Below are 17,136 nucleotides of genomic sequence, written 5' to 3' on the forward strand. Positions count from 1 at the left end.
GGGGGGGGGGGGGGGGGGGGCGCACTCATCTGCACAAGAAAGACCACAGAGCTGGGCTCCCCAAGGCTCTGACCTCACCATCTCCCTCACCAGTGTACATAGCCTTAATTCTGTTGTTTCTAGAACTCTAGTTCAGAATATCCTGTATGAAGACCACCACCTCAGAAAAAAAGAGAAATGTGCAGAGATATCAATCATTCCTCTGAAAAATTTTTTTATTGGAAATTCAAGTGCAAAGCTAACTATATAACTTACAGCATGTTTCTGCCAATAGTCTCTTAGAACAGGCCTCTTTTTTTTATGCACAACAACTTCCTGCATGTCTTCAAGAGAGGGATGCTGGCCAATTTCCTCCTCAAATGGCAACATGTACTCATCTACAGGTCCTGAAATGTAAAAAAAGGGGAAAAATCATTTTAATTCAAATCTTCCTAACTTCCAAACTGGAACAAGCTTTCTAAAACACACTCTGTATCACCTTTTCCCAACTGTCATATGCTATGGTGACAGGAGAGAAACAAACGCTCAACTGTACTATACCGCAGTGTGACGCAAACTTTAGAGGAAATCAGAAAGTCTGTAATTTGGCATGTAACTCTGCTAAGGACTGTGAAAGGAGCTTTAGTACCTGTTGTATGAGGAATGCCTATCTCTGCTTGTATATAGCACATAGGGAACCATGGATCTCTGCATATTAAGGACATATTAAGGACATAATATAGCTCTTTTAGCACTCCTCTTGCAATTCAGATCAGACTGTAAACAGTAGTGCTTTCATCTCTGAGGATTTTGGGTTCGGTCTGCTGCTATAACCATTTTTATTCTGACATGCCCAAACCCCCTACACACTCCACATGAGGAATTATGTACCCCAGAGTCATACCTCTTCTCTGCCCTCACAAGAGCTGCCAGATATTGTTTTTTTAAAAATCACAAATGTACTCTACAGAAAGGGTTCCCAACAAATCAGAATGTGCCTTCACAGACAAGCAAGGTTTATTCTACATGTTCCTTTTTTTCTTAGGCCTATGCAAATACGGAAATTCAGTTAGGAGTTTGTAATAACTAATAATTGATGAGCACTTATGCTGACCAGGAACTTTGTATTATTTACTTCCATTTTATCTTTACAGAGTGAAGGTGGCATTATCCTATTTTACAGATAAGAAGCTCAAAAAAAAAGTTCCATAATCTGCACAAGGGCATACAGCTGTTAAGTGATAGAGCTGGAATTTGAATCCACCTCAATGACTCTAAAGTTTGTGCTTTCAATCACTAAACTGTCTCCCGTTGACAGAAATTGGTCACTAATGAGCAATTTCAGTGACCAGATGTGTCTGTATATAGACAAACCTTGTATAAGTTCTCAAAACACACCAAATACTCCTGCATAGAATATAAGTTATAAACAGCTGATCAGGAAGGAGGCCATCTAACTCAACCCTGTCTAAATATAAGAATCCTTGATGGCTGGATAGTCAGTCTCTGCTGAAGCATTTCCAATCACTTAGAGTACTGACATTCTAAGGTGTCTATTTAACCCTTGCTACTCAAAGTGTGGTCCACAGGTCCAGCACTGGCACTGATGGGGTAGCTTTTGTAAGAAATGTAAATATCAGGCCCCACCTCAGACCTACCGAGTCAAAATCTGAATTTTAACAAGATTCCCAGGAGTTTGGTTTGCACATTAAAGTTCGAGAATCACTGAACTGAACCATCAACAATTAGCCATCTAAAACACTGAAAAGCACTTACGTTAGCAGTGTTCATACTGTCCCCTCTGCTTCAATTTCTGACTTGAATCAGAAATGCCTGACTGCAATTGAGTATTTCATAGCACGTGCAAGGCATTTAAGAAATGTAAGCATCTATCCTTATCCTATTCTTTTTCCATAAAAACTTCCCTGATAACCTCTCCTCCTCACCAACAAAGCAAGTCCTCACACCTCTAAACTCCCATAACACTCCCTTAACATTTCTCAGGTATTAACATTCATCCAAAAACATTTACCTATGTAGACAATTCATACTTACCTTACTCTGGAGTTAATTGTCCAGGATACATTTTATCAACTAAACTGTATTAACTGTATATTACTTGTGTATCCCCTATAACACTACATCCAATTGGCTTGCTTTGGAGAGTTCATATTAATGAAATTCTTAAGAAATATATTTTCCTGTAACATCTGCCATCTAACCTACTTGTGCCTCCATAAATGCACGCAATAAATGCATTTTTTCTTCCACTTTGAGCCAAAACACACTGAACAGCTTACTCTTCTTCCTATAGACTTCTAAGCTAAAATTATATCCAAATTGCTTCAACCTTTCTTAGGTTCTGGATCCATTCCCACGCCAATTTTGGAAGAATGAATGACTGTCCATTCCTGAGCACTTTCCACTAAATTCCCTTTAAAAGCAGAGTATCCCAAATCAAGTTTCATATACCAGAGGTAGTCTGTCCTACACTGAGAAACTATTACAGTACTCAGAAAATATTCTTATAAACATAGGTTAAGATGGTTATAAAATTAAAATTTAAAAAGACTGAACTAATTTACTTGGTTTGGGAGTTTAATAGGAAATTTGCCTTATATTGGAGAGAGTAGAGACCTTCTGAGGAGCATTAAAGACAGAATACCTACAATGCTATAATTCTGTCACACTAGGAATATAATATGCAGGTTTATAATGAGTCAATCAATGTAAATATTTTTAGGACTTGAAAAGGACTTCAAGAACAAGGACTAGGAATCCCTTAAAACCAAGGTGATGTGCTAGGGAATGTAACTTATGTTCACAATAATGTCTACATCAGATCAGACTTACAAAGCTTTAAGGAGGCAGAATCTAACTTGTACTATAACACACGCTCATTCTGGGTCCTGGAGGATAGAATGGTAATTCAATCCATCACGGGAGCGCTGAACAGAGAGCCTGAGTATCCTGGGAGGCAAAATCCCCCGACTCTATGTGCACCTCCTCTCACCCAAGAGTTGACTTTAACTCTTAGGTGTCTCAGGACCGTTGTGATCTTACCAAAGTAGCAGCCCTCTCCCTGAATCTGGATCAGAGTTTCAAATCTTGATTTCACCACTTATCACTCTGCAACTAAAACAGACAAGCTATTTAATTTTTACTTAAAATTTGAGCGTCAAATTCCTCACAACTGAGGTGATAATTACCTCCAAAGTTGTTTTAGGAAATAAGCTAAAGGTATGTAAAGTGCCCAGCAAAACATCTGGCAATGGTAATGGATCAATACATATCAGTACCTTTCCTCTCCTGCCCTCCCCATCCCCTGCCTCCTGAATTTTCTTTATGCTACTAGCACCTCTTGGAGTCTATTTTTAAAAAACTGTACTTTAAAATATTACCTTTGAGAGTAATCAACCCTTTTCATACATGTGTAGTAGGTACAGGTATACATATATATGTATATGTCTTTTAAAAAAATATATGTTCCCTTACCATCTGCAGCAGTACAGCGAGAAGCCAGTTCCCACAGGACTAATCCCATGGCGTACATATCTATCCTCAAAAATGCATCCCTTTGGAAGTTTATAGCACCCTCTAATACCTCTGGAGCCATATACCTTCGGGTACCAACCTGAAAAAGATGTTGAAAGCAAGCAGCACTTACTAACTTTGTGAACTAACATTTTATGATTTTGTAAAGAGAATCAAAACCAAGTGTGCTCTAATATCAGGTAAGATAACTAAATTATGACCACCAGAATTTTATTCCATTTCAAGTAATACAACAGCAAAGACCCTGGAAACAGTGGATGCAACCATCAGTAGGGACTGCTTAAATAAGTAAGAGTACTATGCAGCTCTTAAAAAATACATGAGGTAAATCTATAAGGACAAACATGGAAAGATTTCTAAAAATACTGTAAGATGAAAACAGCAAAGAACAAAGCAGTATATATACTAAGATCCCTCCTGGATACACTTAACAGATATATCAACAGACATTATGCTGGTCTAGGCTTCGACTTTTTCCCCCTCCTGGAAGTAATCACAAGAAACTGAACAATGGTTATTTGTGGAGAGAGGATGGAACAGAGAAAAAAGGCTGTATACTTTTCAACTGTACATTGCTTGAAATGTATCTTTTTTTAAAAGAATACTCCTTTTGAGGGTTTCTCTTTCTCTGTGTGGGGAAAAAAAAACCTAATAAAATGAATTAGCCAAGTACAGGATGGATAAACTTTTTCAAGTTCTGTTTCCACAAAATCTATGTATTTGTTTCTTCATGAATTCTGTCTTAAATTCTTTATTGATATCTGTCCCTAACAATCTGGTATTTCTTAGTAATGTAACTATGGTTACTAAGCTAGCACAGCTAACTCTGGTTGGTGCTTGACAAGATTCATATATGAACACTTAAATAATTTCTGTGAGATAGGTGGTTAGATTAATCCACTTGAGTTTAATAGGTCTAGGGAGCGGCCCAGATACTGGTATTTCCAAAAGCTCCATAGTTAAGTGACTATGATCTATAGACTAGAAGTTGGGCAATTATCTGCAAATATACATATAAAGAGATGTTTAAGAAAAAATAAGGATAGATCACTAAGACCCTGAAGTTCAAAAACCCGAAGTTTTTAATTAATTTAATAAGGAGAACACTTTAAAGAAAGGGTAAAGAGGTAGCTTTGCCTTTTTTGCTACTTTAAATAACTATTTTAATTGTACTGTAAGTAAGCTTTTCCCCAAAATCTACTTTTCTCCTGAAGATAAATGTATGCCTTCCAAAGTACTTCTTATGAAATGATGACATCTTCCTTTTTAGTATAAAATGTCCTCTCTTTTATAAATTGATGATGATATTAGAGAAAAATGTTATTTTTTTTCCAGTGTTCTTTGCAATATATAAAATATGCAATAACAAGCATTTTGAAACTTTCTGGTCCATGAAATCTAAAGTCAAGGAATCAGTGATGTATTAGTCATTATTTTATATATATATATATATATGTAATTATTATGTATTAGTTATTTTTACCCTCATCATGTAAGCCAATCATGAGGGCATTAAAAGATGAATGAAGGGAGATTAGTTCGGTGCTTTGCGATGACCTAGAGGGGTGGGATAGGGAGGATGGGAGGGAGGCTCAAGAGGTAGTGGGTATGAGGACATGTGTATGTATATGGCTGATTTGCTTTGTTGTGCAACAATAACACAGTATTGTGAAGCAATTATACTCCAATAAAGATCTATTAAAAAAAAAAACTTGAAAAAAAAGAGATATGAATGAATCCCCAAATTCTTTTCTTAAAAAGGGGGGAGGTTTATAAGGTATCGAAGGATTAAACTCTTCCCAAAATTTAGTCTTAAGGTAATCAGACAATCAGCTCAGAAGCCTGGCCCTAGGCTTCCTGCACAATCTCCCATCTCAGTTACATTCTCCGCAAAACTGCCTTCCTTCCCAAATACATATGTTGTCAACTTTTCTAGAACTATGACTGCTGACTAAATTCTTAAATCATTAGTCAATGTTGCCAAAATTTGTTGTGCTATGTTCTTGGAGGTCAGTAGGACACACTGGGCAAAAAGAAAGCTGAGAATCAGATGATCAAATAATTTGCCTGATTTGAAAGATGAAGTAATGATTGTGCAAAATCATTTGGCTTTGTAAGGAAATATCACCTTTCAGGTCAAACTGGTTTGAAAACACCTTTCCTAGAGCCTCAGTTTCTGAGAATAAAATGTATGGATAATGTTCTTTTCCTCTTTGGCTTCCTTAAAGGCTCCCATTGCTGAAGTCTCTGTGCAGACCTTGGTTAGTAGAGTTAAACTCCTTGCTCAGGGCCTTACAAGTGCTCTGAACTCTGGAGAGAATTCAGAGAAAAGCTATAAAGTTGATTAAAGAGTTAAAGAAGCAATAGAGACCAAGAAGCAAGAAACTATCATTGCTGTGTGGAAAAACAGGCACCAGACCTTAGTACGTTATAAGATGAATAGTGACTGATTATTCTTCCATTCCTCTTAAGATAGTGAAAGAATTAACAAGTTAAAACTAGTGAGTTAATATTAAGAACTCCCTAAAAGAATGAGGCTTATTAAAATGTGTTGGATTCTTCTTTGATTACTTTTAAAAATAGAATCCTATGACATCTAAATTGTTTTCTGAATTGCTCGATCTAAACCACCTGAGGTCCTAACAGTCCTTCATCACCATAGGAAAATATCTTCCTCAGCAAATTTAACACGTTACTCTTAAGAGAGTCATTTTTTTTTTTTTTTTTTTTTTTTTTGGCAGTACGCGGGCCTCTCTCACTGTTGTGGCCTCTCCCGTTGCGAAGCACAGGCTCCGGACGCGCAGGCTCAGCGGCCATGGCTCACAGGCCCAGCCACTTGGCAGCATGTGGGATCTTCCCGGACCGGGGCACGAACCCGTGTCCCCTGCATTGGCAGGCGGACTCTCAACCACTGCGCCACCAGGGAAGCCCAAGAGTCATTTTTATATTAGATACCAATTTAAGAACCGGCACAATAGTTTAGACCAACTGATCCCAGATGCCATCTAAGAAAATATGGGACAAGATTATTTTTTCTTACAGTTTACAGTTATCATCCTTACCTGTCCATGGGTATCACCTGCAGACTTGCCAGCCTCAAACTTTAAAGCCAACCCAAAGTCAGCAATGCAAGCTGTCAGATTGTTTTTCAACAGCACATTTTTACTTTTGATGTCCCTTGCAAATAGAAAGATAAAGTATTCAAATTCAGTTTAAACAAGTTATCTTTTAAATTTTTTGACTGTAAGTAGGAAGACAGACTATGTATGCTTTTAAAAAAAATAGTTATTTCAAAGTATAAAATACAGAAAAGGGGAGAGGGACAAAAAGTTTACAGTCTCCAGAGAGCTTGAAGCACAAGAGTACAGTGACCTAGTCGTATCCATTACATGGACAATAAGAAGGAATTTTCTCCATAAAGCAGTTTTATCAAGAGCTGCCATTCCAAAACTACTGTGCAGCCTACATGTTATCTATGTCACTCCTAACTACCAATCATAAAATTGTTGTTTTTTAAGATGATAAGCATATTTCAGAGTTTATAGTTAGAAACTCTCATTGACACTGAAATTTAAAAACCAAAATGAAAGAATTTTCAGTAATAGCTGAATTGGAGCTTTTTGCCCATTGGCACAGGCCTACATTTTAAAACGGTCCCTTATTTTAATGGTTCTTACTATATTCACCAACTTGGCTGTACAAAAGCATCTCTACGAATGTATAAGAGAAATTTTTCACCATAAACATACACTGCTCCAGCTGGATCCTGGTGTTCCAAGAAGAGTAACCATTTTAAGGCAATCAGATGTCTTCCTCTACACATTAGCCTCAACTAGCTCATCCTAGGGCTTACTAGCAAGCTCAGTAAGCTCGTTTACCCCAGTAAACACACCGGTACCATGAGCAATGGTAAATTTATGTGTGCAGACACAAAGTGTGAGACAGAGGACGCATGGATAGACAACCACAAATGCTACAAAAATCAGTTTTGGACTCAAACGATTTTTAGGGACCCTACTTATAATAACCTTTGGGGGTTCCAAAGGATTAGTTCCCTATAGGACCAGGTGAGGTGAGCAAAAATCCAGGAAGAGGCAGTTAGACTATGTAGGAAGGTGAGAAGGGAAGCTATTTCTGAGGTAGAAGTCATTTATGGTTTTCAAAATCAGAATCTACATTAGAATTGGAATAAAAGTAATGCCTCCCAGCAACCTAAGACACCACCTGATGGCACTCAACTAAGTATTTGTTAAATGAATCAGTTAATTTAAAACATCCATCTTTAAACTGAATATAAGATGACAGATTGACCCACAATGGCAAACTGAATCCCATGTTTAAGGGAACTAAGGGTTTCCCTTTTAAGGATATGACAATTGTTGGGTCCAAGTACTATTTCTTCACTGAAAAAGAAAATTTAGTAAACCCAATTATTCAAATAATACCTCCTTCCACCTCAACTTAGGTAATGCTCACATGGTCATTCAAAACACAAGCAAAAAAGATACTCAAAATCTCTCCTTAATTACCTCCCCTTATACCTATTTATTATCATCTTTGAAGTAAATCATGTTTTGAGGTAAAACAGATTTCTCCTTTGAGACAAAGAAAATACACTTTCATTCTTAACTATGTTTTCGGAAATGAGACAAACTGAAACAGAAGTCAATAATTAACCTTTGATAATGATGTTAATATATACATTATTCAAAATACTTCCTGGCCAATCTCAAAGCTAATTTGAAAAACAAGTGAAAATCAATGCCTCCTATAGCATGATTAGGTAACTAGGGGAAAAATAAATTTTGCCCAGGGGATTGAAAGTTTAAATAATAAATACTGAATTATTGGGTAAAATAATATAAATTTAGCTCTACCTGTGAGATATGGCGGGTTTGTGGCCATCTTTTAGGCCAGGTATATCCTCATGTAAATATGCCAATCCTCTAGCCATGGTTTCTGCAATATGACACAATTCATTCCAAGAGACCACATTAGCCTTCAGAAAGTCTGATAGTGAACCCTAAAGAAAGGGGGAAAAAAAACAACTTATGTTCTTGACAAAAGCCGTATGTATATGGAGACTTTCCTTTTTACTTTTAAGAGGTCATGGAAGGCAACATAGTTTTCCTTTCAGTGAATAATATCCAAAACGCAATCTTTCTGGAAGGGTTCAAGTTTCACATTAATAAACATTTGAAAGGAACACCACTAATCTTTAAAGGTTTGCTACAAGCACAGTCGGTCAATTTCCCATTGAGAAGGCAAAATTTACAAAAAAAAAAAAAAAAAAAGATTATTGAAAATCTAAAGTTCTAGAAAATATTTTAAAAGTTAAAATATACTGACTATAGAGATGTTATAAATAGGACTAGAAGAACAAAAAATTAAAACATATGAACAACAACTAACCTAAAGAATCTTCCTCTAGAGATTACTGCCAACCTTTTAGTCAAGAATTAAGGGAATTAAAAGAGCCACTTTTTTCTGACAGTGATGAAAGTGATTGCCAAGAAGATCACAATTTCCTACTTCATTAATGTATACTTTCATACTAACTCTGAAAGCAGAAAAATTGAGGAAAAATAGCAAGTGTGTTTTGGTGGTAATTACCCTACAAGTCAGTGACTGATCAAAGATCAGATAAATTTCCTGACCCTAGTTTTGTCACTAAGTGACATCGATTAAAGAATTCTAAGAAACAAGATTCAAGCTGAAAAAATGTCTCATGTAATAAAAGTGGACAGTAAATGGTAAATGAAAATTCCTAAGCATTGGCTATACTAAAATAATTATTTGTAAGAGAGGTAACTGCAGCACAAGAAATCAGGGACAAAAGACTGGTATTATATAAGTAGAGGGTTAGGTGAAAAAGTTGTCATCTTTGTTCTTCTATTAAATAAATCATTTTTAAAGCAGGTTTTTATTTATAAATATTAACCAACTATAATAACACACTGTTCCCAGAAAAATAAGTGAGGGCTTTGTAGCCAACATTAGGAAGTAAGCCAACCCTGACTTCACTGAGTTAAAATGGAAAGTAGTTTTACCTTTTCATGAAATGCTGTGATTAGCCAAAGATCCACATCAACACTGGTACCTCGTTTTTCTGCACCAATGAACTGTAATATGTTCTCATGCTTCATTCCAGGCAAACTATAGACTTCATATTCATTCTGCCATGATTGTTTGTCCTAGAGATAAAAACAATAGTAAGAATGCAAAGAACACAGGCAAATAAACCATATCTAAGAGAGTACTCAAGTAAGTTCTAAGGCAATTTTTTTTAAAGGCTAAGTATTAAGAGATTCTTTGGTTTTGTTTTGTCCTGTGTTTTAATAAAAGAAAACTTTGACAACAGGTAACAGTTACATACCAAATGCCTGCCCTGCCCCATTCCTTCAAACATACTTTTTTGTGTTTGTAATTTGTAAACATAGAAGTTGATCAGAAATACCGCACTTCTGAATCCTAACAATGGCAACACATTCCACATACAAGTTAGTACTACAGTGTAATTTTATCACGGTGTGAAGTTACCTGTGTTACTATTAAGAATAATCTCTCTGAGAGATGAAATTCAGGGAGAATGACTTCATCTAAATAGAAAACAAATTTTTTTCAAACACTAACAGCATGTCAAACCTTCTTAACAAAATGTTTAGAATACCCTGCAGAGTCAATAAGAGAGCAATGGGTATAAATATGCAATACAATAATTTGAAACACCCCAGATTCACTTGTGCCTGCAAGTGATCCATACCTCTTACATGTCTACTTATAAAGGATTAGTTTCTTTTCACAATGGGAGAATAACGAAAGTGGGAGGCACCATAGCATAACGGTTAGGAACCCTCTGGATCCAAGCTATCTAAGAACCTTTGGCATGTTACATAATCATTCAGCTTCCTGATCAGCAAAACAAGGACTGTAGTGTGTGCCTCATAGGGTTGTTGTATTACACATATATTGTGTGTTATATTATATGTATGGGTAATAATACATATTAGTGAGTACTCACATGTAAAGTACCTCTATCTGACACAACAGAACCATTCAGTAAAATGTTAGCTACTGTTGTTGTTACTCTTATGTTAATAGCATCCAAATGTGCTTCTCTAATTTTTTAAGCTTCCTCACATGAAATAAGAACCCTGATCTTCTTTGTGAATCCTGGCCCAAAAGACTTTTCTTTTGAGAACTAAACTTCAGTTAACAGTATTTGCGTTGCTACCAAAAAAAAAAGTAATAAACTTCTTCGCAGACTCTAAGAAACAGACTTTCAAGGAGGTAAGAGGGCAAAAATCTAGGTATATTAAGACAAAGAAATTGAATAATTTTGGTATAAGGAAGATCTACTACACAGGTGCAGGGGTGAAGCCTGCATCAAAAAACCCAGCCAGGATCGCAATACCATGCACGGCATTAGCCACAGGTGTGTATAAGAAGAAAACAGGAACAAAGGAATTATCATAAATCTATACCACCAATGGAGCAAAACTAAAGAATATCTCAGAGGTGCATGAGACCAGGGTTTTATTAGGTTGGCCCCCTTTAATAGAAAAATAAGTCAACAGTAAACCAATTATTTGGAGTCTTGATTCAATGCCTCTGAAAATTCACCAAACAAAATCTGAAATGATTACACCAATACTGAAAGTAGAACAAAAATGAATCAGTCTGGAAATATATCTCCAGACAGTGATTTTAAAACAAAGCACACTACTCTTTCAATATTCTGTTTGCTTTTTCTGATAATGTCAAAGGGACATTAAAAGTTAACCACTCTGGGCTTCCCTGGTGGCACAGTGGTTGAGAGTCCGCCTGCCGATGCAGGGGACACAGGTTTGTGCCCCGGTCCGGGAAGATCCCACATGCTGCAGAGCGGCTAGGCCCGTGAGCCATGGCCGCTGAGCCTGCGCTCCGCAACGGGAGTGGCCACAGCAGTGAGAGGGCCGCGTACCGCAAAAAAAAAAAAAAAAGTTAACCACTCAGACAATGAATTATATTTTTTAATTAGAATCCTCATCTTCACTTTGCATTTCTGTAGAATTTTTACTGGCAAAAAATCTCCTATATGCTTATGTATTGTAATTCCACCACTCTAAACAAACATGACTGTTGTACCATTAATTTCTCAGATGAGAAGGCAGACATAAAAGGGCTAACCACTTTCCCCGGTATCACAAAGAACCACCATGAAACATATGGCTTGTGTTTTCAGACTGTTTCTGAGTTACAATAACCTAGCCAGTTGCATCTTTTAAAAAATATATGCAGACCAGAAAACCACGATAAACATACCTGTATTGGAAATATTTTCACAGCCACATATTCATTGAGTAACTGGGCTTTCCACACACAACCAAATCTTCCCCTTGCTTTCACTTCTAGTAACTGCAGTGGCTTCAAACCTAGTAATGGAGAAGGAGGGGGTGGTCCTGGGTCCTACAGATAAACAATAATAATATTATCTAAAGAGCAGCACATGACACATCTCGCTTCTAAATATCAGAGAAACGTGAGTATACTGAGAAATCGATTGACAGAAACGGTAGACACATACAAATGACATTAACTTCAATCTTGCCAAAACTGAATTCTCAAGCATTACTAATTATCTATAGTGATCAAAAAGCAAAAAACTTGAATTAAGAGTTTTCATAATAACATTCCTACTGCCATATATATATATACATATATATATATATACATATATATATATATATATATATATATATATATATATATATAGCAATCAGGAGAAAAGATCTAAAATCTTTTTGATCCAGTCTCACTAATTCTCTTAAGATTTTTCTGTGACCTTCAGGATATTACTAATGGTATTTTAATTTCATCCAGTTGATTATTCCTTATAGGATAAGGATTTGAAAAGTGCCAGATACAGCAAATTATGGCTATGTCTCAAAGAAACCACTCCTCAAAATCCATTACTTTCCCCAGTGAGTGTTTAAATCTTTCTTCATTAATATCAGAAATACCCACAGCTATTCTCAAACACATTACAAATAGGTATTTCAAATACAAAGCACATAAAAGGAATATGTAAGTTAGTGTTGCTATAACCAAACTGCTCCATTCATTCTAACTTTTCCACCCAGTAACAATTTATCCCTTTGCTTATAATTACTTCCCAGAATTGATCTGAGATAATATTAGTATTCTGGGACTCATGGGCAAAGAAAGTACAAATAATTCAGAAAATAAGTGGTCATAGTATTAGATGAGAAGGTATGGAAAATGAAAGAGAAGTATACTGCTATAGTTAATTTTTTAAGTGGAGCAACTATAATATATAAATAGGAGTACAGCATCACCAGGGAATCCTCCTATACAAAGTAGAGTGGCTACCCTTCGCTGAAAACATTGTATTAGTTAAATATCTGCAACTAAAGCAAGAGGTAGAAAGCCTTTTGGAAAGCTTCCAGAGGAAAGTAGTAACATGTTTGAAGGCCTGTGTAATGAGTATTGTTAGCAAGAACTAAAATTTCTGTGGCAACAGCAACAGACTTTATGACACTGGGTGGCACCTAAGACACTTGGAGATTGTATGTCATCCCTTTATCAATGCATGTCTCTCTGCCTTTACTCTCCTTCCTTAAAACAAACAAAAACCTCCTCTTCTAATGCCTCAGGACAGTTAGTGCTCCCTTTAGGCATTATTCAGCCCCTGGATGCCACTCAAGATTTTTTAAAAGTTGGCATCTATATTAGAAAGACCCTCAGCAATAGAAACACTGCAAAGTATTAAAGAGAAAAAATAATGTAATTTCTTCTTCTAAAGTAGACAATCTTTCTAAAATGGTTTGAGAATTCCTATTTTAAAACAGTATGATAAACCAGAAGACTTCCTGTGACCCATTTTAACATCAGATATTTATTTTTTAAATGTCTGCAAAAGTTGCTTTTCCTTCACACATTCAAAACATGAAAGGTTAGTAGAGCTAAAGATTATTTTAGTTTAACAGAGTGACAAGAAAGTCAGATGTACATCTTACAGAAGTATGGCCTCTCAAATTATGATTCTCAGTGGGAGGGGACACAAGACGCTCTGGAGAAGTTTTACCAGAACTGAATCCTCCCTCCCTCATTCCTTGACTGATCACATATATCTGCAATAAGAGACCCCACTGATCGGAGTATATGACTTATGTGAATGTGGAGACAGGAGGGAACAAGTTGAAACCACTCTTCTAGAGGCAAAGAAAACCACTCAGTGCTCTAAGTTCAAGAATTATTGGATAACTGCATAAAAGAATAACTATGCTAACAAAGTTCACTTTGAAAAACTTTAAATAACTATAAGGTTAAAGTCAATGATTCCCCCTCCTTTAGAGATAAGTTAGAAAAGTTGAGTTTTCAAAGCAGGGATGACAAAAATTAAAGCATGCAGATAAGGGTTGAAAGCTGAAGATGGAAAATAACCAGGTAAAGAGTAATATAGCACTATATGTAAACACTAAAATTTTTAATAAATTGACTGATAATGTCTCTCTAGATAACATACACATTATCCATTCTCTATTCTAAAGAGTACCAACCATATGGATATGATTCAGTCTATAAAATAGGATTTAGATGACTTAATCCACATCTCAAATTAAGAATATGTCGACAGTTCAAAATAAGACTTTACTCTGTATGACAGACTCTAGGTACATCCACCTCACTACAAATAACTCAATTTCATTTATATTCCATTGTATATATGTGCCACATCTTCTTTATCCATTCATCTGTCGATGGACACTTAGGTTGCTTCCATGTCCTGGCTACTGTAGCTGATTCATGTTGTTATAAAGCAGAAACTAACACACCACTGTAAAGCAATTATACTCCAATAAAGATGCTTAAAAAAAGAAAAAAAGACTACCCAAAATAAGACTTTAATATAATATTAACCTTAACTTTAGGAAACAAAAATTTCCAATTCCTATGTTTAGAATTAAAAAAAAAAAATCACTGAATGTTTTCCAAATGCATAGATAAACTTAAAAGTTCCCGTAAGTTTCCAAGACTCTGTTTACAAAGTTTGTAAGCTACCGTTATTTCAGTAAGAAATCTTAGATCACTCTCCTAATGAAATTACCATTATAGTCAGCATTATATATTAACAACCTGAAAATATGCTTTGTCAAAATTACGTATAAGTAAAAAGCTTAAATTTAGGAGAACACAGGCCAGTTTTCAAAGGGTGAGAAGAAGATCTACAAAGGCACACTCCTACAAAATGTCAGAACTTTTAGAAATGATAATTCTACAACTCTTAGAAAGGTTAGGTTCAAAAATGAGAACTCTGTAACAGATTATAACTCTATAAAATCTATACTGCCAGTCAATATATCTTTGCTTTTCTAATAAAATGTTATTGGACTATTCTTCTAATTCATACTTTTCAGTTCTTCCATTTAAGAGCTTACATTTAAAGGAAGTTTTAACCACTTCCCTCATATCTAGCTTTTACTTATCCTATAATCTAAGAATATTAGAAATTATTTTCTGTTTATTAACAGCATTATACTAATTTACCCAAAAAAACCTCATATTTGATTCTAGGAATAAAGATGTATACCCTTAAAATATATGAGAACCTGGGCTTCCCTGGTGGCGCAGTGGTTGAGAATCTGCCTGCTAATGCAGGGAACACGGGTTCGAGCCCTGGTCTGGGAAGATCCCACATGCCACGGAGCAACTGGGCCCGTGAGCCACAACTACTGAGCCTGCGCGTCTGGAGCCTGTGCTCCGCAACAAGAGAGGCCGCGAGAGTGAGAGGCCCGCGCACCGCGATGAAGAGTGGCCCCCGCTTGCCACAACTAGAGAAAGCCCTTGCACAGAAACGAAGACCTAACACAGCCATAAATAAATAAATAAAGCAAAACTGTCAACAAGTAAAAATAAACACAATTATAAAAAAAAAATATATATATATATATGAGAACCTGGGGAGACAAATTCAGACTTCAATTTCATAATGACAACAACATTCTGATATTATCCATAAAACATGGCTTTGCCCTGCTACAGAGAAAAACCACTTTTGGAGGGGTAACTATAAGGACTACAGAGTTCCTTAAAATTTTCCCTAAGTTCCAGCTCTCTTGCAGCACCCATGCTATTTTGCACAGTTAAAAAGATATTCATTAGAACATGGCTCTGATTACATCTCTTCTTTACCCACTTGTATGTGAAAATTACGGCATCAGAAGACATGTTGAGAAGCGACAAACGACAATAGCTGGATAAAGTGCCCCCCCACCCCAGCACCACTACCCAGTATCATTACTATAACCAACAGTGGATAAAAGATTAGAGGTGAAGAGCTGTAAAGCAGTCTGTGATCATTTTACTTATTCTGAGTTCTCCATATGAAAGGTGAATTCTAATCTAAATAAAGCCTTAAACTTCCAGACAGCAAAAGATCAAGTTATACTTCTCTAGCCAGTCCATTTGCTAAAGATGCCAAAGATGAAACTACCTGAAAATATAGATTTCACATTAAAAGATAATGGATTCGACCAGAAAGTCAGCATCTGTTAAAAATGAGCACATGCTGACATTTAAGGTAATGACATACTATAAAAATTAAGCAATACAAGGTTTGTAAGGCTAAAAATCTAGCCATTAGGTATTAACTTCTAGTCAACTAAAACAGTTGTGTTTCTACATTTCACCTTAGATAAGTATAAACACTGGTAACAATTCTTTAAAACCCAAAACTATTACTATGACAAGCCAATCATGTTTTTAATACTAGAAGTGGAAAAAAAACTACAACATAAATTTATAAACTATAGAGGATGCACAATAAAGCAACAACAACAAAAAATCTAAGAACAAAATGTTTAGTATGCATCCACAAAAAGTGCCACAACCATAAAACAAACATCAATGCATCTTACCTCTATCATTATATGAAAGGCGTGCTTGTGAAGAAAAAACACAGGCAAAAGAAATTACGATTTATATCCAGAATGAAATGAAAAATGACACATCAGTTACAAAAGTGAAGGAAGGAGAATAATGATTTAGCTTTTTAAAAGCTGGCAATGATCCAATGTATCATATTTTTTAAATGAGAACTGAGAACACTTTCCTTATAAACGGAGGAAAGTAATATATTCTTTTTAAAATCTTGGACATTACCTATCAGATAAGAGGTATTATTATATAGATGACTCTAGTATGACCCCAAGTTACCTGATCCAATGGACTTCAATCCAGCAAATAAACTAAACCTAGTCCTAAATAATTGTTACTTATTTTTCTAAGAAGTTCTAAGGTCTATTAGCTATAAGAGTTTTTTTTTAAAAAAAGCAATTTAGCTGAGAAGCTATGCGTTGGAATTGGACTCTGGACACCAGAGGGCAGTACTGCCTTTAACAAAAACTGTAGGAGCAGCACAAGAAATTTTTATATAGCTAGAGTTGTTTCTCAGACAGTTGTCCTAAGAATCTAGAATCTCCAACTTCCTGAACTGCTTCATTCCCCTCTCATGGAAGACAGGAGAACCCTTACAGTGAGACAAAAGAACATTTCTGGTGCCTATGTGAGTGTGCGCAACATAAATAATACACTAGGGAA

The 17,136-nt window shown here is 35.9% G+C and overlaps 1 protein-coding gene across 3 annotated transcripts in view; it reads right to left on the reverse strand.

Moving 5' to 3' along the window:
* Positions 1 to 17,136, reverse strand: part of ACVR2A (activin A receptor type 2A) — an 88,862-nt gene that overhangs the window by 5,345 nt on the left and 66,381 nt on the right. For all 3 annotated transcript variants that reach the window (XM_007454553.1, XM_007454554.1, XM_007454552.1), the window contains 6 exons: positions 11,839 to 11,982; positions 9,585 to 9,728; positions 8,412 to 8,557; positions 6,597 to 6,711; positions 3,475 to 3,613; positions 256 to 386 (listed from right to left, as the gene is read on the reverse strand). In XM_007454553.1, the coding sequence (XP_007454615.1) occupies positions 256 to 386; positions 3,475 to 3,613; positions 6,597 to 6,711; positions 8,412 to 8,557; positions 9,585 to 9,728; positions 11,839 to 11,982 (819 nt within the window). The remainder of the gene's footprint in view (positions 1 to 255; positions 387 to 3,474; positions 3,614 to 6,596; positions 6,712 to 8,411; positions 8,558 to 9,584; positions 9,729 to 11,838; positions 11,983 to 17,136) is intronic.

The sequence above is a fragment of the Lipotes vexillifer genome, unplaced genomic scaffold, assembly GCF_000442215.2.
Source record: "Lipotes vexillifer unplaced genomic scaffold, Lipotes_vexillifer_v1.1 scaffold335, whole genome shotgun sequence".
NCBI lineage: Eukaryota > Metazoa > Chordata > Mammalia > Artiodactyla > Lipotidae > Lipotes > Lipotes vexillifer.